This window comes from Perna viridis, chromosome 5, assembly GCF_037379345.1.
Source record: "Perna viridis isolate PV_CMFRI_1.1 ecotype Kerala chromosome 5, ASM3737934v1, whole genome shotgun sequence".
NCBI classification, from domain to species: domain Eukaryota; kingdom Metazoa; phylum Mollusca; class Bivalvia; order Mytilida; family Mytilidae; genus Perna; species Perna viridis.
This window is the reverse complement of record NC_142449.1, coordinates 49,790,387-49,814,310: the sequence shown is the minus strand read 5'-3', so window position 1 is coordinate 49,814,310 and position 23,924 is coordinate 49,790,387. Positions and strand designations below refer to the sequence as shown.

At 32.0% G+C, this 23,924-nt stretch overlaps 2 protein-coding genes across 3 annotated transcripts; both read right to left on the bottom strand.

Moving 5' to 3' along the window:
* Nucleotides 1–434: 434 nt before the first annotated feature.
* LOC148618097 (neuropilin and tolloid-like protein 2) lies at nucleotides 435–3,921 on the bottom strand. Of its 2 annotated transcripts, none has more exons than XM_088585962.1 (4): nucleotides 3,749–3,921; nucleotides 2,330–2,572; nucleotides 1,967–2,107; nucleotides 435–1,237 (listed from the first exon to the last, which is right to left on the bottom strand). In XM_088585962.1, exons 1-4 carry the CDS (start codon nucleotides 3,810–3,812, stop codon nucleotides 1,167–1,169), a joined length of 519 nt encoding a protein of 172 aa, XP_088442088.1. In that variant the 5' UTR covers nucleotides 3,813–3,921; the 3' UTR covers nucleotides 435–1,166. The 2 variants fall into 2 exon arrangements, with proteins under 2 accessions (XP_088442088.1, XP_088442087.1); XM_088585961.1 differs by having other exon boundaries at nucleotides 435–1,289; nucleotides 3,749–3,917.
* A 1,149-nt stretch (nucleotides 3,922–5,070) lies between these two features.
* LOC148618096 (GPI-anchor transamidase component GPAA1-like) lies at nucleotides 5,071–22,904 on the bottom strand. The gene is made up of 13 exons (XM_088585960.1): nucleotides 22,803–22,904; nucleotides 20,095–20,270; nucleotides 18,980–19,064; nucleotides 18,265–18,370; nucleotides 17,641–17,800; nucleotides 15,559–15,660; nucleotides 14,497–14,693; nucleotides 12,972–13,168; nucleotides 11,857–12,008; nucleotides 11,022–11,158; nucleotides 10,201–10,397; nucleotides 8,427–8,603; nucleotides 5,071–8,009 (listed from the first exon to the last, which is right to left on the bottom strand). The coding sequence occupies exons 2-13, from the start codon at nucleotides 20,264–20,266 to the stop codon at nucleotides 7,745–7,747; spliced, it is 1,947 nt and encodes a 648-aa protein (XP_088442086.1). The 5' UTR covers nucleotides 20,267–20,270; nucleotides 22,803–22,904; the 3' UTR covers nucleotides 5,071–7,744.
* Between the last annotated feature and the right edge of the window lie 1,020 nt (nucleotides 22,905–23,924).

The following is a 23,924-nucleotide window of genomic DNA, read 5'->3' as shown; positions in this document are numbered from 1 at the left end:
TCTTAGATAGCTATCACGATTACAGTCACTATATTTTTATAACTATTCATTATTAGAAGCAGATATTAATGATTCTCTGATGCATTGGTGAAGCCTGTATTTATAATAAAGTTATTGATATTTCTATACCGAAGTCGGTTTTTTTTTACCGGCCTGGTTCTCAAAACGACTGTGTTAATAATGTCAATATATTCCTTAAATATTTAAGACCCTGGGCCATTAGTTTCAGTTTGTTTTATTTTTCTACCTTAAAATAAGTATTTTAAGAAGTTGTATTATCAGAAAATGGTCTTCCTCCTCCACAGATTTTCTGATGCAACTTTTCAAGTGATTGTATACAGAGTATCTGGAAATGTGTTATTTTTCTAGCCCTACAGACAACAGAATACAAACCAAAGGGCAGGTAATTAAGCTCTGACATTAAGAAACAGAAGTAGTTAGTGTAAAACTTTATTATATAAAAAATACTTTAAACAAATGTAAAACATGTAAACAAAACCTAAACAGATTGTTATTTCTTTCCAAGATTCAGGTTTTAGTCTTTTTATATACATTTATACATTTTAATTTATCCACACAAAAATACTACCGCATAACAGTACCACATTCAAGAAAAAGTATAAAAGTGAATACATGTACTTCACATAACAAAAAAAAATGTCGATATTCTTTGACGGCAGGTTTCTATGAGCACTCAACGCATAAATGTATGCGAATGTCTTCCTGATATAACATACATTACACCTAGTAAATAGTCTTAAAATGTATTTCAGTACAAACATGTAATTTTTATTGAATTATAAAAATCTACATAATATAGAAATTGTCAGATCTTTCACATCCATCTCTCATTTTAATCACCGGTAAATACGTTCAGTTAATTTTTAATTCCATGTATGCACAATAGCGATATGGGATCATCCGTACTATTACTATTACAGCAATGGTTTTCTGATGCATTGGTCTTTTTTTCATTAAAGTTATAGAACATGAATAATACTTTTTACATTTACCAAGTTCTAAAAACAACTGTTCTAAACATACTTGTAAAAATGTCTATATTTGCCTGTATTGTCTGCGACGTGGACGGCATACCAAGAAAAAGACGACTGAACATAAACACACCAACAAACAACCGAGAACTATAAGCACGATTGCCCATACTGCTAGACCCAAAATACAGGCAACCTCATCGTGTCCGTTTCCGCAATTGTTCTGGCCACTACATACCAGGTCGCTAGGGATACAGAAACCATTCCCACAATTAAATTCATTTTTTGAACAGTTCCCTGGAAACACATAAAATTCAAGATAACTTTACATTCAAGTGCAAGTTATGTTTTGTTATTTGTATTTGTTTTTATTTTTCTTTGCAGTTTTCAGTTCAATATGACCGCATATATGTAACGCATTGGTGAAATAGCACGGTCGAATCCGACATACACCTCTAATAAAATTGATAAAAATATGATCTTTTTTTAATGGAATTATTTTTGACAAGTTTTACGCCTTAACATTTAGAAAAGGGTCCATTACTGATTTTAGCATAACAATGTTCCTTTATGTGTAGCATTTACTGATAAATAAATAGTTTTCCTAGAATGATGGACTTTATATTGAAGAACTAAGTTTTGCTAATTCAAATGCACCGTCTGCCAAAAGTTGAGTTGACCAACTGTCAATAAGAATGAAACTCAATAATACTGCAAATCACAAGTCGCATTTAAATGATGCTTTGTACAATTTAAAAAAAGTGCGATCACCAGTTATCAGAATTATAAACCGTGCATGGTAAGAATTCTTAACTTTGCATACTTATTCAAATTTGTATTGTATTACTTTTTTATATTTTGAATGAACAAATCGGGAAAACTTTGATTTTTTAAGCACTGAACTATTTTATACATTTTTGAAATATTTTCTGGATACTTGAAATGCGGATGGTAGCATTCCATTTCTGTTATACCTGTATGGCCAATGGTCACAAGGATTTGGAACATGGAGTAGCTATTTCCATTCGACTCGAATTTAAACATCATGTTTCTCTGAGTCGAGTTGAAATTCAATGTTGTTAGGTTGTTATATGAGCTACATATACCGTTTGATCCTGAAGTAAAACAAAAGGAAATAACAACTTAAGCATGAACAGTTGAATACAATATCATGGTTCATAATAATAGAGATAGGGGCGTTTAAAAATTTGAAACAAGATAAATGAAAAAATTGAGTCATGAAATAGCAAAAAAAACCCAAAAACACACAAAACAAAACAAAAAAAAACAAAAACAAAAACAATATACTTCCCTTGTCAAACTTAAGTTTTTCTCACCTGCAAGGCTTTTGTTTTGGTCGATATTGGAGCCATCATAGATATCCAATCTAGATGATCTACAATCTTGGCTTGATGTGATCTGGACCGCTTTAAAGTGTGCCAATACTACTTGAGAATTACCGGTCCTGTTGTTATGAACGTCCACAGAACAGTTAGTTTGTATGTTCATCCTGTAGTGGAGTATCATTTCTCCGTCTTCCGGGAATTTTATTGCTTCATTGCAATGCTTACTGAAGTCGTCTGTTAAAAAATGTTTTAACTGATTCTGGTATTAATCTTAATACAGGGTAGACGATCATATATTTTACCATGTCGTCTATAAAATTGCTGCGGAAGAACCAGGGGTAACATTTTGTTGGAAAATTTTGTTAATTTCGTGAAAATTTGGACAAAAATGAGCAAATAATATTCCGATACTCCCCTTTTCAAATATCTGGATCCATCCTAACATTGGGGAAGAAAACCAATGGAAGCAACAGTTCAAAGAAACTGGGTAGTTATGACATTTGGCCATTTGGTGTGTTTGGGGGAGGTCTAGAAAGGCATGACACCAACAGTAAGAAATAAGAGTAGGGAGAGGCCGTTAACAACCTATATATGTAGATGCATTAGTACAGACGTGCTACTAGTATTGATTTGTTTATTTTAAGGTCACCTAGTACATAAATGGATCGAGTTTTGAGGATGTTGCGTATAATTATGGATAGCATATGTATATATGAATATGAATGGGACGGTTTTCTGATAACATAGCCCTTTGGTTCATAAAGGCATTACTTATGAATAGTATGTTAAATTAATAAATCGGAAATGGCAGTAATGTTTCCAATTAGTGTATAATTATATATTTATGAAGGCCTGGGGCGGATCCAGAAAGTTTGAAAAGGAGGGGAGCCAGCTGGGGTTTATCAGAAATGGGGGCTACAAGGACATTATTTACCTTTTTTTCATTTTACAGATAAAAATGAGAAATTTACTAATAAAAAGGTGGGCGCCAACCTCCTGTACCCCTATCTGGATCCGCTTCTGATGACCGAATACATTTGTTTTTCAAATTCATGGTCTTGAATGTGTAGGGTATTAAACCATCTAAACTCAGCACGTACCAAAATTTAAATCAAGTGACAGACCCCCCTTTTCCCCAACCAAAGGAGATGTTCATTAGTTGAAAATTGGGAAAAGGGTTTTCAAAGAAACGGTTATTCTTCAAGAAGTAAAGGCTAAGCATGAGGAAATAGGCCCTGTGTCAACCCCTCATTTCCAATAATGACTGACATCCGACTTAATGCGGTGAAACTTGGCATACATTATTAACATTTTTCACCTAGAATGTTTTTTTTAAAATAAATTTCTGGGTACATGTTCCGGTCTAAACTTTCGTTATCATTCAAATAGCTACACAACAGAAATACTCACATTCTTTTATAGAAGACACACAGACAAAAACTGTCACGACAACTAAAGCCTGCAGAGTATCCATGGTTAGCTAAAGTTCTACACGAGGAAGTATTAAATAGGAAATTAATTTGGACTTTGTCACAAGATATTTGCTGTAGTTATTTTCTCCTTATACAAATAATCACGTGAACTAGACACTTCACGCGTGACGCAAGTCAGTCATTGATAAAATTTGCTGTTTACATGCGTGTACGATCGATACTATAGGTGCACTTCATTTGACTCGTGTACTGCATTTACATGATTTGTACTACAATGTTGAAAATGATACAGATAGATTGTTTAAATTGCGTATACATTTTGGGCCACAGGTTGTTTTTGGCTGAGTATATATTTAACAATATTTGAAACGCAAGAATGAACAAAAACTTCACAAATACATGCATATCATTTGTATCTATTTTATACGGGTTTATCCAACATACAGAAATTTAGTATCCATGTACTGAGGTAAAAACTCACGAAAAGAACCTACAGAGAGATTTTGGATTAATTTGTCTTTCATTTGTATAACCATTTCTACACATACATTCAAACATATTAGTACACGCATTTTCATCAGTAATTCTATTGGATTAAAATTTCGGGAAAAATCGTGAAGAAAAATCGAATCACGATATACTGTCTATGAAAATGCTATGATGCATAAATCAAAATGTTGCCTGTTGAATTTTCAGGGGATAATGGGTTTATCAAAAAAAAATAATAATAAAATAAAAAAAAAAAAAAAAAAAAAAAAAAAAAAAAAAAAAAAAATGTGCAAAATAGACAGTAAGAGGGGTGAATGGGAAATTACTCTTGATTTCTCAATGTTGAATCAAACGTCACCAAACAAGTGACTCTAGCGGGTAATTATATATTTACCGTATCAATTGAACTTGTCCAGGGTAATGTGACATTGTTGATAGCCTTCAGCTCAAACTGGAATCACAATTTATAGCTATGTGAACTCGTAGCCAATATTTAACACGATTACATGCCAGTCATGCCCCCACCAAAATTTGCTCCGGCCAAAGTAATTCACAGCTTTTCCACATGTGCACAAACCTGTCATTTGTAAGACGCCTTGTAATTATTGTTGTGACTATATCCCCAATGTTAATCGAAAATTTGTAAATAAAAAATATTGTTCATACTTTTACTTTACTGTTTCATTCTGTCGAACTAGAATCATGAACATTTGATTTTTCTTACTTATTAACATCGATATGTTTTCTTTCAATTTTTTGTCCTGTCTATTTTTTTTTACCTTTAAATCTATTCCAACAAAAGGCTCTGAAGAGTAGAAAAGCTATTTATTAAAATTAAAAGGGAGCTTACGTCAGAAGACATAAAGAATTCACCATTCAAGGGTGGGGCTCAGCTCCTTTGGATCTGAAAAAGCTGGCCTAAAGCACATTTGGGTGTCAAGTCACATGATTCTAAATTGAAATATCAGAAAACATTGTAAAACAATGGAAGGTGGATGGGGGCATAATACATCGAAAAAAAATCTACAAATATATTAAAATTCATATTACTTGCAAGTGTTTTAGTTAATGAAATTACCAAAACTTTGCTACTTGGATCAGATGCTCTTACAATAATCTTACAATAATCAAAATATACTATTTTTAAAAGTCTTGAAGTTAACAGACATAAAATGATTTTTAAACGTCTAGAATCACATTTTTCAACAAAAAACATTAATTTTTTTCTTCCATTTTATTTTGTCATATTTTTTTAAGCTGGTTTTTGTTTTAATTCTCGAGTGTGTAGATGTAACTATGTACATATCATGTAATGGATTAAGATGGATTTTGTAAAAGATCTGCTTGCAAAACATATTATTTCAATATTTTTGTAATACAAAACTTGACTAGATGTGGATGCAAAGACAGTAGCATACCATAATACCTGTCATAAGATGGGGATAAAACAACACTTTTTTACATTGAAGGAATATGCCTTTAAGGAACTTAATGTAGTTAACTAATAAATAACTCAATAGACTGTTCAATGTAGACTGTAGATATGGAGTAACACTGTGCAAAGAGGAAAAGATTTTAGTGTTTCTACATTGCTAGGGGTAGCCATTTTGCCACTTTTCCCCATCTAAATTAAAATGCTCTACACTGCCTGTAAACCAATGAAAAAACTTATCCACTGAATCGGAGTAAAACATTTTCTTTGAGTAGATCTCAAGCTCAGTAAAAAAAAAAGAGAAAGGTATAAAATGATCTTTAAATAAAAAGACACAATAACTATTTTTCATAGCTTCATGCACAATTATACATTGTAGTACAAAAGCAAGGGCTTTTTTTCTAAATTGAGAAATTTGAAACAACATTAAATTTCTAAATACTGTTTCACAGTTAGGCTTCCATTTTGGAAGAAATAACATGATATTATAAGCATGTATGAGAGTGGTATAAATGGCCCCCTTACACTATAATAAAATAATATCAAGTCAGTTTTTCTCAAAAGAAGCTGTACTTACATTTAATACACAAAAAAATCAATACACAAAAAATTGCAGTCTTTAAATAAACATAGTTTTTAAAATACAGACACGTTATGTTTTTGTCAATGATTCTCCACAATAAAATTCTTTTTGGTAAAAACGTATTCAAATTAAAAATGTATAAATTCAACATAACCTTTGTTTACAAGTTCAAAGATTCTTTTTGCTTTCAAAATAAAGAATTAAGCTTAAAGGCAATTTTCTTTCATATTGTTTCAGAAAAGTATTTTTGTTTTATAATGTTCACAATAAGATAAAAAAATAACATAGATCTATTTCAGTTTTAATTTTATAATATATAGCAATGTAAATGGGTAATGAAATGTAAAATGACTACAGAAATTATTCTAGTTTATCCAACAGTATGATTCAGAGGTAAAAACTAAGCATTTTGTATTAAAAAACAACAAAAGATGTATGGTAATAATGAAGCAGGGAATGATAGTTTGCCCGGAATTTTATATGTAAACAAAATAGTGAGTTAAAAATCACGAGATGACTAATATTACATTTTCAACCAGAATCTGTTAATTTATAGTTTTTTCTATAATGGTGATATTCTCAGTCTTCAATTTTCATACAGAATTAAAACCCTTGAAAGGAATCTGTACAAGCCTCCCCTCCAAATAAAAAAAAAGCAGGTTCATAACAAAAATTAACTTAGTAATATAAACTCACATCAGATTTAAAAAAAAAAAACAAATTCAACTATGAAAAACATGATTTTTTTTAAACATTCTTGAATAAATAGGACAAAAAAGCAAAATGGAAATTTAATTTCTACGGACTAGCACACTTGAAAACTACCAACAACTAACACATATTCAAACTTCTTCATTTGATTCTCAGGCAACTTTTCTTGAAAGTCAATAAAAAAGAAATGCAACTTCTTTTAAGTACTGTATTGCTTATAAAAATAGATGTGATATTTTTACTACTATTAATAAAGATTTCTAGATTGTTTTTATTTTTGATACAGCAATAAATTTGAAAATGTAATATCAATCCTAAGAGATGGACTGAAAACAAAAATTGAATGGAGAGGGCTCCAATAGGTCTTGCTAGCTGCCAAATACAATTCATTATGTAATGAAATATTTATAAAGTAAAGTGGACAACCTTAGTTGGCCTTAATGACTAAACATTCATCAGCCATTCTGAGCCAAGAAATGCATTTAAATTCAAAGCCATTGTCATCCCAAACTTGAAAGTTCTAAAAAAAGAGAGAACCAAACAACATTTAATTGCAGAACTAAAATAAATCAAAACAGGTAGTTCTATAAATATCAGAGAAGAAATCATCTTCTTTTTGAAAAGAGAAGTAAAAACAAAATATGATGTCAGAATTGGAATGGTGATAACACTCATTTGCTTCGACTGTGAGGGCAAATGGCAGAAAAGAAAGAGATCTTTGATCTACCACTCCCGTCTACTAAACACTTTCAAATCCATTACAAATCACAATGAACAATAGTCCAGAAAACAAGCCATGATGGCAAAATTGCTAAACAGAATAATCCATACATCCAAGATCCAAATAAGTATCTGTCTATTATTGTCAGTAGAAGACCGTGTTTCATATTAGTGAATGACCTTTCAACTAAATCCCATGACCCCTTGTAGCGTTCTTCTGTAGTGGTTATTAAACAGGCAAAAAATATCTGTACAACAGGACATACAAGGATCAACAAAAACTTCTGGAACAGTCTGAAAATACTGAAATGATAACATACAACTGTTGCATTAGCTAACAATTGTAACAGCTTACTTATACAGCAATTTTTTTTCTTTTTAAAAATTGATAAATTTAGTTGTATGTCAGTTGACTTTTTATAATGTTTTTTGAGTAAATAACCAGAATAAAGGTTCAGTAATACTTTCCCTACGAGGATTTGAAAGTTTGGGGTTTCAAATGAGCATAAAATTATCAATCAAAAGTCTGATCTTTTCACTGAGATATGATTCCTGTTGTCAGATTGAATCATTAAGTCGAAGATATTTTAAACCACAAATTGAAAAGCTCTCAGAAAATCTAGTTCACTTTCTTTTTTCCAGATCATTATATAAGCCAAGCTTTATAGTGTACTACTAGTTAATGTTTATTACATATTACATTTCCATCATTAGACTGACCTTTTAGTACTTGGGTGAGCTATAACAGTAACTGGTACTATAAAGACAGCTAAGAAGAATGCCAGTGATATATTCATCAATGAGACAGAGAAAAGGACTAGAGATTGGAAAATCAAAGCTAAACTCTTAAGAAGCTCCCAGTCAAATATCAATCTTTTATCTGTTGTCTGTGATTTTCTGAAAAGAAGAAGATAAAAAGTGTTAATAAATGGCTGTTGATTATTTCTTCCTATAAAACTGTTACATTAGTAGACAAGGAAAAGATACCATATGGAAACCTGTGAAAGATAAATACTGTGAGGCGAGATTATTTTGGCAGGTGTAAAATTTGGTGATTTTTAGTCAGTAAGATGTATGAAAAACTTTGGAGTTTCTTATTTTAGCAGATTCTTAATCTTAAGCCCCAAGTAAATATATCATGGAATTTATTTTCTTATTTTTAGACAGACGGCAAAAACACGCCAATATTATGACCCACAAAAATTACCTGCTATACGGTACCATATGGTCACCTATAACAGATCAACAAGTTGTTTCAATACAGAATAACAGCATTTTTTAAGACAAGACAGACAATGTGACAGTGAATGTTAAAGGATGTGATGTTCTGTCATGACATTTAAAGTTATCCAGAATGTCTCAATTAATTTGACATAACATTGTTAGGGGGAAAAACTGCCAATATTTTAAAATTTTTAGCACTACAGCAATGATGGCAGTTGCCTTAGATAGAAAATATTAGGCAGTAAGAAAACTGGGAAATACTTTAAGTTGATGACAAAATGAAATAGTGTTTTATGGTCTTTTCATTAATGTACATGTAAGCATCCGGTAGATGCTTTTATATGGATGTAATACATAAATGTATTAAAATCTGCCTGTTATAAGTACTGTAGCTGTAATGATAAAACTTCTTTTAGATGATATATTATTTTTAACAAAGATGTTCAAAGCCATTATCTTATTTTACATCATTGTTTGACTTCTTCATTGGTAAGAAACATATTAAGATTGCCTTTCAAATGACACTGTCATACACATTCCATTGCTTTTGCTTCATTTATTATATTGCCTTTGTTAGCAGTAGAAAATTTTTTTCCATTAGCCACACTGATATAGAAATAAAAACATAGACAAATACTGTGGCTAATGTCCTATGTATTTGAATAGGCCATCCTCAATATTTAATCAGGCCAAATAACACTATACCTGTTTCCTGTTACCTGACTCATGCATTTACCCCAACTGACTTATTTTCAAGTTAACAAAAAAGAAAAAATACCACCCAACATTTTATTGATGGTATTTTTCAGTTTCCATAAAGTTAATAAGATTTTTTTGAAGTTGTTTTCAATGAAATTTGGGAAAAAATAAATAAATGAAATAAAAAAAAATCCTGACCTACCAACCAATTTTTTTTCTGATGTACAACAGGAAACAGAGGTATAATTTGTCCTGAGCTACATCCAGCATTTAGCTACCTTCTACCACGAACAGACTGCAAATGTTCAATTTTTACCAAACAAAGTGGACTTACTGTACATTAACAAGTGATATATGGTCACTAACTGAATATAACTTTCTGTTGTGACATTACAAACATTACAATGTTTGAAGTTGCCCACTTCAAATCAAAGATATGGTTTTCTGGCTATTTACAAATTCAACTGAAATCAGTGAAAATGCTTGTAGCAGTCTCACATTTTCCCACAATTCTAAGCCTCATCAATTTTAAGTCAAGTTGTTATTTTCTATTTTATCCTGACAAACTTACTTAGCTACAGTCCTTGGTAACAATAGACAAGCAGTAAACAAAGCCAGCAGGCCAAAAAATACTGTATCCTGAACTTGTATCCTGAAAGGAGGGGCTATACTGGTGACAAATTCTGGCCCTGTGAACGCAAACACACCCATCAGGAAACTAAATATAATCAGAGGTAGGATGGTCACAACTCCTTCTCTTTGTGGTTCCTGGAAATATTATATATTTTTACATTTAAGACAATAATCTTCAACCTTCTATCAGGACATATCAATAACAATTGTACTTTTTGAAGAACTCATGTTTTAATGTACACCGACATTTAAAGTGGCCCAGTATGGTTAATTTTTCATAAAACCATTAATTTGAATAGTGTTAAGTAATACAAAGTGACCAAACGAAGTACATTTACACAACTAGAATTTTTTTTTACATATAGACGACATAACTTGTCACAGTAAGGTGGGGTCCTGAAAGCTTAAAATACAAGGTAATCATGATATGCCTGCACTTTCATCAACATAAAAAGTCACATAACTTAGAAATGAAAAATAAAATAAACTGTGAAAGAGAATACCCATGGATTCAAATGGACTCGTAACAGGTTAAAATTTTTAGTGTGCTAGCTTACAGAAGCATCAGCTCTCAGGTAGGACTATCACCTAATTCTAACACATTATTCTGACTCATACAGTTGTCATTCTATTGTCAATATACCACATGCTTGGCAGACGAGCAGTGACTTCCAAGTTTAATGTCTTTGTAGTGACTCTACCTGGGATAACGTGGTCCAAATAAATTGGAGGATGTACACGAATATTATAACTATATACCTCCTCTATGTCTTCATCCTCATTTTCATCTTCTCTCTCATCATTTTTCTTTCCTTCATTTTCTTGTTCTGTAGTCATGATAGAATTTTCATCATCTTTGGTACGGGCACTCATGGAAATCCAAATAGCTACTGCTTATATCTCCGTTAAGGTCATTAATATCATTGAAAAGATAATGTGGTATAGTCAAGATTTTCTGGTATTTTAATAGCTGAACCATAAAACACAAAAAAATGGAGAATTTAATAACTATTTGAAACTACACAGAATTAAGCCAATTTCCAATATATTCCAGAATATTACATTAGGGTTGAAATATCAATGAATTGGTTAAAATGTAGAACACATGCCGAGTTAACACTAAGAAAGCTGACATTACTAAACTACCAAAGATATTAATGTGGGTTTGAGTCTTCAAGGTTTTGCAGCAATATTTGGTTTGAGGTCTTCAATCCTTATCAGCTAAAGAAAAACATATTGTTTGGTAATATATATCGATTGTAATTGTTCAACCACTTATCCCACAAGAAGTTGTGCTTAAAGAACAACTTACTCTAGAGTATAACAAGGAGTATTATGTTCCTTCCTCTGTAATTTAAAAACTTTTCTCCAACAAACAAATCAATGCTAAAGATGAAGTTGCATGAATTGTAGTGTAATGTATACACAACATGAATCATTTATAATCCAATATATATACAGCCATATTCCAAATTTAAAATCAATACATCAATCAACAGTCAAGATAATTACAACAAAATTTGGACAGAATGATAAATGGACAAGATGATTCCAATATACCACCCACTCATTGAGTAGAACAGAAAGGATATTTTGATGAGTCCTGCAGCACAGATAAGACCAAAAGGAGGCATATATAGCCCAATAGAAATATATCTCTCTGTTGCTGGTAGAATGTAGAAAAAGAATGACTGATGAAATCTCTCTAGCAGGTTGTTCAAGCTTCTAAATACTCCTTCTATAACCCTGAAATATACATTAATATACATAAGTTCAAATTAGGCTCATATTACAATTTATTATACAGCAGAATAATATTAAACAAATATAAAGCAACTAAAAGTAAGAAATACATTCTACATGTATTAACTATTTTTTGTATATAAATCCTATTAAGCAAAATTGTCTCACTTTTACCAACCAAGTGTACTTTATATCCACTGATCAAAACAAACAAAACACTAAATCATTTAAATGACTTTTATCTGAAGCAAACTTTCATGCACCATTGAATTTGAAAAGATAAATAAAAATACATGGCTGATATTTTCTAAAGATTACTGTGTGGATGTATTATTCCAAAGATGTAAGTAAATTTAAAAGATGATGACCTATATGCAGATGTCAATAAGATGCACAGTAGTTAAAGAACATGCCTAAGATAAATAAACATACAAATTTCATCACCAATGTAGATTTTTGTTTATGATTATTAGGCTGCTATCACACGTACTCTAATACTATTACCCACCCATCAGAACCAAAGAATAATATGATGTTATAAAGAAGTTCTTACATGAATAAAAATAATAAAACTGTTAGTTCATCATAATATTCATATCAGACAACTGTTTGTCCTTACAGCACATACACTGATGCTGTTCAGGGATAAAGTTGGTCTTCCCTTGACTGATGAACTGCATTAGGTAGTCAACTAGACAGTTGACAAGGAGGTTTAAACCTTCCATCAGACAAAGATTTAAATACCTATGGAATAATAGAAAGTTAATTTCTCCATGTTAATTGCCCATTTAACTATCAGGTAATGGTCATTCAATCAAGAAAAGGCCATCTCTATCCCATGAAGTTAACTATTTTACTCACTGTAAAATGCTGCAAATTAAAGGGAGAAAATTATCTGTCTATTGAGCTGTATGATATCTTATCCACAAGTCTTGTATTAAAAAGTTTTCCTAGGGATAATCCTACCTTCCTGTCTTCTCCAGTGAGATATGATGTCCTTTACGTTTAGACACACCCTCAATTGTCAAAGCTTCAATGTGGTATCTATGGAACAGTCCATGGTTGCCAGATGGAACACCTGAAGCATGTGACCACATCATCTTCATCATCGTCTTTAGGGAATGTTTGTAACCATCTACAGACTCAGCATCATAGAAATCTTTCTGGAAATCAAAATAATTTATATATACTTCAACTATATTCTCTCAACTCACAGTTTTACTTTCCATTACTCCCAATGGGAAAACTGATCAAACTCAAAATCTAAAGACACAAATATAATTATTGTAACTGTATAATTGGACAGGTTTAACAGTTTGAATTTGTTTCTGCTAAATGATTTTTAATGCAAGGCTTAAAAAGGAATTCCATTGCATGGATTTATGACTAAGCAAATGAAAAGTTGATTTTATTAATTGCTCTTAAGAGACACAACCTAAACCAGACAGTAGACAAACCTGTCTGTGGATAGATACATCTACTCTTTCACTGTGACACAATCTAAACCAGACAGTAGATAAACCTGTCTGTGGATAGATACATCTACTCTTTCCCTGTGACACAACCTAAACCAGACAGTAAACAAATCTGTCTGTGGATAGATACATCTACTCTTTCCCTGTGACACAACCTAAACCAGACAGTAGACAAACCTGTCTGTGGATATCTACTCTTTCCCTGCCACACAATATAAACCAGACAGTAGACAAACCTGTCTGTGGATAGATACATCTACTCTTTCACTGTGACACAATCTAAACCAGACAGTAGACAAACCTGTCTGTGGATAGATACATCTACTCTTTCCCTGTGACACAACCTAAACCAGACAGTAGACAAACCTGTCTGTGGATAGATACATCTACTCTTTCCCTGTGACACAATCTAAACCAGACAGTAGACAAACCTGTCTGTGGATAGATACATCTACTCTTTCCCTGTGACACAACCTAAACCAGACAGTAGACAAACCTGTCTGTGGATAGATACATCTACTCTTTCCCTGTGACACAACCTAAACCAGACAGTAGACAAACCTGTCTGTGGATAGATACATCTACTCTTTCCCTGCCACACCATCTAAACCAGACAGTAGACAAACCTGTCTGTGGATAGATACATCTACTCTTTCCCTGCGACACAACCTAAACCAGACAGTAGACAAACCTGTCTGTGGATAGATACATCTACTCTTTCCCTGCCACACAATCTAAACCAGACAGTAGACAAACCTGTCTGTGGATAGATACATCTACTCTTTCCCTGTGACACAACCTAAACCAGACAGTAGACAAACCTGTCTGTGGATAGATACATCTACTCTTTCCCTGTGACACAACCTAAACCAGACAGTAGACAAACCTGTCTGTGGATAGATACATCTACTCTTTCCCTGTGACACAACCTAAACCAGATAGTACACAAACCTGTCTGTGGATAGATACATCTACTCTTTCCCTGTGACACAACCTAAACCAGATAGTACACAAACCTGTCTGTGGATAGATACATCTACTCTTTCCCTGCCACACAATCTAACAACAAGATTGACTAAATCTAAGTTTGGAAGCTGACCATTCAACCCTTGTATTTTAATGTTGAGATGACGAAGGTTTGTATCAGGGATTTCCAGATTAACTGCTGCCTGAATAGATCCACTTCTACCCATCAAGTCACCAGCACTGATATCTGAAATACAGTATTAATAAGGCACCGATCATCCATTAAATAGTGAGAGGATGTGGGCACTGAGACAAAAAAAAATATTTTCCAAATCCTAGCAAAATTTTTCAATGGCCATGGACATAAAAAAAATTATGATTCAATATTTCCCCCATTACTCAACAATGAAAACTTGCAAATAAACATTTTAACTCCAGCTGCTGATGAAATTTTTTTTTTCACTCAACAAAAAATCACAAAAAGTCTAACACGATCTCAAAATTATTTTACTGCAAGAACTGTCCATTAAACAATGATATTACAATTTCAGAAATGTATCAATAATAATTATGACTGATTTAAGATCACAACAGTAAACTTGTATTATGGAGTTTTTAACATAACTAATCTGGGCCCAGTTTCATAAAAAAAATCTCAAGTTGAGATTTTCCTTAAATCCCTGAATTTTTCCTCAAATATTCAATTTCAAGCAATCTAATTGGTTGAAATTTCAGTTGAGGAAATATTTAAGAAAATTCTCAATTTGAGATTTTTTATGAGACCTATTATTAAAATTAAAATTTTAAATGACAAATTAAAAGTAATAAATGCACACAGCAATTTCTGAATTTACAGCTTAATGTTAATGACTAAACATGAATTCATGAGTTTTTTGAACGAATCTTTACTGAAAAAGAGAAAGTTTGTTAATCTTACGCTTATAATTTTCTAAAATTTTTATAAACAGTGTTATACTTGACCTCAACTATTTAACTTCTTATCTCATTGTCCTGACTGTATCTATTTGGTTTTTTTTTATTATTGTTGTGTACTGGTATCTAATAGAATTTTTCTCTCATTGTCACATGTGAACAGGTTTAACTATACTTACAATCAGATTTGATGTCATGGTAACTATTTAACCAAGCTTGCATTCCAAACTGTTCATGATCTGTAGCCAAGAAGATTATATCTTTAGACCAGTAAGGTTTCTCTAAATTGAAAATAGACATTAAAATCAATCCATCAAATAATTCAAGAATGGTCAGGCACTGTAGCTATAATCTACATTTCTTTACTGTTGGTATGCATACATTTAAAATGGATAACTTGTAACACAATGCACATAATAGTAATTAAATATTGTTTGTTAGTACAAAATGCCATATCAAAATGCAATTAAAAATGTATATTTTATTTGGTTTCATCATTATTTGTAAGGCGTTTATTTTCGGGGTTTTTATGAGCAATGTTGAACCACGAAGTCAAGAATTCGATGAACAATCATCTTTGTGAAAGTGGAAATATTTGAAATCTTGGTGTTTATCTGAGATCATTAGCCTACATTAGTTAGGAAATGTCAATGTAGTGTTAGAGTGATGTTGGTATCCTTAGCTGTTTTCATTTTTCTGCTAACGATGTCATAAAAGTGGCATTTGGTAAACTCTTGGTTTTGCTATCTTTGTTAAACCTAGACCGGGCAATAGCGATTAAAAATTTAAAAACAATTTTGACTTTCTGGATTGTTTACTAGTAGTTAGGGAAAACAAAAGTCTTATGTCTTATACAAATCTTCCATTTCCTATTTAAATTCTTTGTCTTCATTGCTAATGTTGGAATCATATACAGTTGAACCTTGTTAAGTCAAAGTCAACGGGACCATGCAGAAATGTTCGAGTTATCCTAGGTTCAAGTAATACGAGGTTGAGGATAAACCAGAAATACTAGTCATTTGGTCAATGATTTACATCATTAGTTGTGCTTGTACATGAACATGTACTTCACTTTACACGGTACTTAGTAATGTCTTGTATTTCATATCGGAAGATATTTTTTGTATGTTGTATATCATGTTTGAAATATTAACGGTACCAAGTGCTTTAGTGAAATTTCTTTTTTTATCTTTTTCTACATTGAAAACATCATACTTAATAACATACTGCTTTGTTTGACTGGCAATCAGGAGTATCGTCAAACCACGTGCTCCACATTATTACTATAAAATTTCAAATTCACTTGCGAAACGAATGAAGTTGTTGAAATACACTTATTACAGTCTGTTCGATATTTCATTAGTCATATACCATTACAATTCATCAGGGTTGTTAGAAAAGAATCATCAAAATATCAAAATATCCAGTATCACAGTTTGTATGAATTCTGATGTGTAATTAATAAAATATGTTTCTTTTCAATACACATGCAATTTTAAATTAACTAAATAAATACACAAATCAAGCCATAAAGAAGGTCAAAAAATTAATTTTAAAAGCCACGCTAATCGTTGTCAAAACACACTTCGATCATGATTTATAATAAAGCAATCAGTTTCCAACTAATTAGTTGACTTTGAGACATCAGGGTTAATTAACCTCGAAGTCCTATTGAGGGGACTGATTGATTAACTTGAGCTATCCGAGGTTTCAAATCATCCGAGGTAAAATTGTATCTTAGTAAGGGGAGTTTTGCTAGGACTTTGTAATTAGTTATCCGAGATTTCGACTATTCCAAGATTGACACATCAAGGTTTGACTGTATCCTTGAAAAGAAATGCCTACTTTTTTTGGTTTTTAATATCTACCAAAAATATTTTTATTTGGTAATAATTTAAGCAGATATGCAAACAAATTGTTGACTTTAAAAAAAAAAATATTGATCCATAAACTATGAATATAAGTACCCACAATTGTTTTTTTTCTTCTACCCACAAAAATTGATGCCCGCGAAATCAAATGAGACCACAGTATTGGACACACTGAGAATTAATAATCTGTATTTTATATGACCTGAGTCTGATTCCATAATATTTCACTTTGCTTAAGATTGTCATATTTACTGACACCCCAATCTTTCCAACGTTACTTTGTCATATTTACTGACACCCCAATCTTTCTATGGTTGATTTACTTCTGAAATATTTAGCTAAAGCTAAATGTCATTTACTGACACCCAAATCTTTCTATGTTTGACTTACTTCTGAAGTATTTAGCTAAAGCTATCATAAGAACCATACTGCCAGTAGTCTGACTCATTTCTGATTCCTTCTGCCTGAGAGGCATAGACAAAACAATAGACTCTGTACTACTGGCCCTCCGGGCTCTTAATATACCATAAACATTCTGGCCTGGTACACTCTGGAATGAATACACAAAATATTTAGTACTACCAGCCCTCCCAGCCCTTAATACTGGCCTGGTACACTCTGTAATGAATAAAAAGTAGATGTAATTCCATTAGCTTAAGTGTCACCTTTAACTAAAACAATCTTGTATGTCCCTTTTTAAATAGGAAAATCTCACAATCTAAAATATAATGTAAAGAATTTAACTTTTAATTATATCAGTATTAATAAAATTTTGACAAAATGCATAAATGGCAATACCAAATTACAAAAAAGTTAATTAACTGAAATGTAACTGGTATTTTAGTTTTTTGAACAGTTTAATTACTACACACTTCCTTCTTTAATAAAATGCTGTACAAAGGACTTTCATTTATACTAAGTGGGTCCTTTGCTTTGAGCATCAATTAGCCCTGGTCCTTTTCTATGACATCCCTTCTAGCACAGTACAAAGAACTATAACTAATTTTACTATACCTGTCCTCTGGTTATTTGTAAAGGATACAGTACACTATAATTCTGGATATAGGTATCTAACCCCAAGTCTCTAAACTTTTCAGCCACCCATTCTCTTGGAACATTTCTGAAAATCATCAAGATATACCATTATTTTTACAGGAATGTACAGAGTCTGCCATAAAATAAGTATAAAAAAAAACATTAAACCCATTCAGAACAATAAAAACTGAAAACAGAAGGACAAAAAATCTTCAAAACATGGCATGATTAAAGTACACTTTTAGAGATATATTTAAAACGTTGAGATTGACACCATACCATGTACATTAATATTTGTATATGAATATAACATGAATAGGTATGATGATTATGTCAAAGACAAAACAACCCCACAGGGATGAAACAGCCTAAGTCTTAGTAGTTCTTCTCCACTCAGTACAACTTGCTTTCTTTACTCATTCAAAGAAGTATTGACATATATTCAACTTAAGTGATGATGAAATTTCAATAATCAACATAAGATTTACACATAAATAACAACATGGCAATACTTCCTGAATTTACAGAAGTAGCACTGGACCATTTGATAACTAAAAAGTTTCAATTGTCCAGGAAATGTCTGCAGATCTACTCTTTCTTGTTAATCATTATAAATTTTAGTGACTTGTACTTTGTGAGTCTAACATGGGATCCTTCAATTTGGAAATGTAATAATCTTCTTTCTACTACTTACTTTTTGTCCTTCTGTAAAGCAGAATTATACTCTTGAGCTAGTGACTCCAAATCTAAATCTGGACTAAACTCATTTTCAACTAACCCTGAAAATACAGATCTTAACACTCTTAATTACTGGATTCAACACAATGTACATTTTATAGTCAACAATCCTATGTCAACAACCTTCAAACCATAAATTTTAATCTATATTTCCAACTTAAAACCACTTATATTCACAATATATCATAATAAATTTATGTCAGTTTTTTGTCTTTGATAGTAAAAATGCAAAAAAATTGCAAGTTTCTGAAAATTGCACATGAGATTCAAAAAGTAAACTCTTTTTAGAACCAAATACAATTTACTCAAGAAGTTCTAGAATAAGGAAAACCATTTATTAAACATGTATTATATAAACACTTTGGTGGCTGTCTGAAAGAGTAATCAAGGGATTCAAGATTCTAGCAGAAATCAAATGAACACAATCCCGTGACAGACAGGGAAAACAGACAACAAAAAACATAAAATAACCAAATATTATGTTCACAGAAACAAAAGTAAATATGCAACTCAGGTTCCACTAAAAACTGGGAGCATGGACCAGATGCACCGGTAGGGTAAGCATCCTCTGCTTTCCTAGTAACATCCCTGAGATGCTCATGATAGGTCAAGTCTGGGGTAGATGAAAAAGGGTTGGAAAACAATGACACATTGAACAAATCTGTTCTCATGGTGCAGATCCACGAGTTCGTGATGAAGACCATAAAACTTCTGTGGTGATGACTGCAATCTTGTAGCAACATAACCCTGTTCCAGAAGCCTAACAGTAAGAAGTGTACCCAGGTACAGTTACATTGACCTTGAGCATAACATAGGAGTTGTAGATGCAGATGCTGAAGGGATGTTGCCACAGATGAAAGGTAAGTTGACAATACAAAATGAGTCATCATGTTTGTTATTTAGTTTGGTAAATAGTTTTCCTTTTGATGAACATTTCCTACAAATCTTTGAGTTGAGGATATATATCCAAATATTGTGGAACACATATCAGATTATTTCTTTAAACAATGCTATAATGTAAAACTTCCATTATGGTTGAAATCTACTTTTAGTAGATCCAACAAATCATACCTGGTAACAAGGCATTCTCTGAGAAGTAGGTTCTAGCATTGAGAGGCTGATAAGCTAAAGCTAAGAACCATATTGCACCAGCTACATAGCACAGAACACATAATTTATTGTTGTACTTAGAAATAACATCCAAAATTTTCTGTCTTTTCTTTGGGTCTGACATCAATCCCATTTTTCTACAATAAAGAATATCAATATTGAAACTAACATATACCAAACATTCTACATAATATTGTCAAATATATCCACAAAACAAATATATACAAAATATTCTACATAATATTGGCAAATGCAAATATGTTCACAAAAAGTTTACAAAATATTCTAAATAATACTGAAAAATATGTCCACAAAATGCAATCAATAATACATCTATACCTTCATGTCCAAAATTTGATAAATTAGCAGTAAATGTATTTTGCTTTCATGTACACGTAGGATGAGACAAAGTGATTTTATAGCAAGGACATATATAAAATATGGGTTTTGTAAAAAAAAAAAAAAAAATACAGCCAGTATGTGAAATAGGCTTAGGGACAGGACAAATGTGAGGCTGGGCTTACAATTTTTCAATGTCACACAGAGTACACATACAGGCTGTATTTTTTTTTTACAATACCCTAATACTGTTTTTATCCTGCCATGATAAGGCAATAAAATAGAAATTGTTTAGTTATAAATTATCCCTATGGTATACAGCCAAATTTATATATGACATATTGCTACATGGAATGCATGGGGAATACTCATCTTCATAGATTACTTAAGATAGTTAATGGCCTGGCCTAAAAAATGTATTTGTACACATTCAACACCTTATACTTGTATATATAAGGACCATGATTGCAAGATAAAATAGATTTCACTTAAGTTTTGAGGGTCTACAACTATGTACTGTGAATTAATTTCTTTTTGTGGTGTTACTACATTTGTGGCTATTTTAAAATATTAAAAGTTTACCACTGATGTATCTAAAATTAGATTTATAGTATACATGTAATGTAACATTGCTTTCAAAAACAACTTTTCTTAAGTTGGATATCATCCTAACGTAATATAATTTTAGGCTTTGCCAGTGAGGTTGGAGTTCATTTTTGTACTACATATGTACAATGAGTTAGTTGATAAAGCACTGCTATGTTGTTACATGTAAATCTTGACCAACTGTAATAAGCATAACTTTCTATTAAAAATGCTGTGCATCTGCAATTTCAAACAACCACATACTAACTGCATATGTCATTCCCAAAAGAACATCAGTTGTGACAGTAATTTTAATGCTATTCCTAGTTTAGGGCATCTACATATACATGTACAGGGCATCACTTGCTCAATCTATTTAAGTCTTGAGTATAAAGCATTAATATAAAGGCATAAAGTTTTTTTTTTATAATTGAACGCAGCTTGCTTTTCAATTTATAGAAATGACCACTTAATCTCTATCTATTGAAGTTTTTTCCCGTTTTGGTAAAACAAGGCATTTTTTTGCTATCCCGGGAACAATTTCACAATACAATGTACTTGGAATATCTTTTGCCGGCCACAACACATGAAATTTCTAAATCAAATTAAGCAGAAGTTATTCATGACATGAAATCCATTTTATTTCAAAAAGGATCTAAGTTCTTCACTCACACTTAAGGCAAATGCCATTCTCATTTTAGCTGGTTATAAAAATACACATAAGCTCTGTATAATCCCTTTTTGGATTATGAGTCCAAAATGAATTTCTGAGTTGGCAGCTAAATCAGAAAATCACTTCTGACACTGTATCACATCACAGAAGTTCTTCCATATCACAAGTTTAAATTAAGAAATACAATGTATTACAGAATCAATATAAGTTTCTCTGGAAATATGATTGAAATATTTGTTCCTCACAGAATAAACTTACATGAGATAAACGAGGAAATCTCACTCTTAAATGTACAAAAATTTGTCTTATTTTTTTTTTCATATTGACCACTTGAGAAACTTTCATCAAAGCAAAATGCTACATCTCTACCTATTGAAGCTTGAAAAGTAGTTAAAACAACTGCTAAACAAAACATTTCAAAGACCCACATGTTACACGTATTTGATTGGAACTCCTCAGACATTATCAAACAACCTTACTTCTGGTTGTGTGACAAGTACTTCTTTGTTGCACCCAGAACTGTTTTACAGATAAAACTACAAATATTTGGAATATATTTTGCTGGCTCCCACTGATGAAATTTTTCAAAAATCAAATTCTACACAAATGGTAAATGACATGAAATCCATTTTATCTGTGAGTAAAAGGGAACCTACTCAATGCTTTGCTTGCATATAACTGCTTAGGGAAAATGCCTTCTTCATATTGTAACAAATGTTCCTAAAGTAATTCTCATTAGAAAGTATTCTGTAAGAATGTTCCAGTGGAACTCCTGTAATAAGGAACTAATAAACGTTGACACCTGATAGGGAAACAGCCCTTAAAACAAAGACTTCAGCCTCATCCAGATAATCATGACATTCGCTGAGGCATTTTTTTTTAAAATATGATGTTTATGGGTCACTGTCGAAGGGGGGCGACCAGGCAGAAAATAGCCTCCCAACTACCCAAGACAGCATCATTATTTTAACTAACTCTAATTGTCCGAATGATGGCGCATCCAAAAATACATTACAGTTTAAAATTAAGTAGTCAGATTGATCATTAGCTTTTTCAATTAAAAATGTCTTACTAAAGAGAGGTAAGAAAATAGACAACGGCTTTCAAGTGCATAAGCCAGACGCTAGAATTTTGTATTCGCAACTACAAGTAAAGGGAGGTAACTACAAGTACTTCTGGTTCTAATAGATAGTCTTTTCGTACCTTCATTTTTTCGGTACAGTCACCGTGAAGTAAGTTCTTTTATGACTCCATGTGCGGATGCAAGGAGGTGGGCGAGAAAGGCTACCTCCAATATAGAAGAAAAACCTGTCAATCTCTAGAGTGCCCCTCCTCAGTTGAGACAGGGGGCCTCTTTCCGGATTTTTTAGTCATACACGAATCCAAATGGAATACACTATTAAAATTAAAAAAAGAAAAGCAACATAAAAAAAACAAAAAACAAAACAAAACGAAAAAAATAAATAGAAAAGTTAAATCTAACCATCAATCCAAAAGACTAAAAAATTGACCCTCAGGCCACGGACTATGTTGGTAGTATAAAGTCCCTGCCCTGGCTTAACTTGAATGAAGTTTCTTTCTTTAACTTGTCTCATGTATTTATGTCGTTGTATGAATACTTACCAACTGCGGGTCCAGGTCATCCAATTTCTACACTGTTGACAACTACACAAAATTATGCGATAACATGTTTTATTAGTTTATCTATTTATTGGCAAAATAACACCCATATGAGTCTAGCAAATTATACAGACTTAACGCGCGCTGCTCGTACTTGTTTCAAAATAGCGGCGTAATCGACCATTAAAAACGCGATAAAACTAATTAACCTGTAGTAATATATCGAATTGTGAGTTATTCTTAAAGAATATGGGTGTAGCAATATATTTAGCTGGATAAATGTCAAAATAAAGCGCCGTAGTCATATAGATATACATCCTAAAAATGTTGAAATCTGTAATTGTTCAGCTTTCCCAGGTAACATTTTTAGTCGCATGAATAATTTCAAAATGACCTAGAAAATTTGTTTTTTTATATTAAAACGAAATTAAAAAAAAACACACAAAAAAAACTGGCAAATATCCACGTTTTTATCGTTGTTTTATTTTTACGTCATGGTGACCTCATTCCCCAGCAATTGCTCAGAAATACCAAGAACTGTACTGTCCCACAGAACACAACAGAGCTAGTACAC

Coding starts and splice junctions, on each gene's coding strand:
- LOC148618097 (XM_088585961.1), bottom strand. CDS start 3,812: ATGGATACTCTGCAGGCTTTAGTTGTCGTGACAGTTTTTGTCTGTGTG. Junction 2,108..2,329: donor CCAAAACAAAAGCCTTGCAG/GTGAGAAAAACT, acceptor GTTTTACTTCAG/GATCAAACGGTATATGTAGC. Junction 1,290..1,966: donor TGTGACCATTGGCCATACAG/GTATAACAGAAA, acceptor ATGTGTTTCCAG/GGAACTGTTCAAAAAATGAA.
- LOC148618096 (XM_088585960.1), bottom strand. CDS start 20,266: ATGGGATTGATGTCAGACCCAAAGAAAAGACAGAAAATTTTGGATGTT. Junction 17,801..18,264: donor TACAAATAACCAGAGGACAG/GTATAGTAAAAT, acceptor TATTCATTCCAG/AGTGTACCAGGCCAGAATGT. Junction 13,169..14,496: donor ATGTATCTATCCACAGACAG/GTTTGTGTACTA, acceptor TTTGATTTCCAG/AAAGATTTCTATGATGCTGA.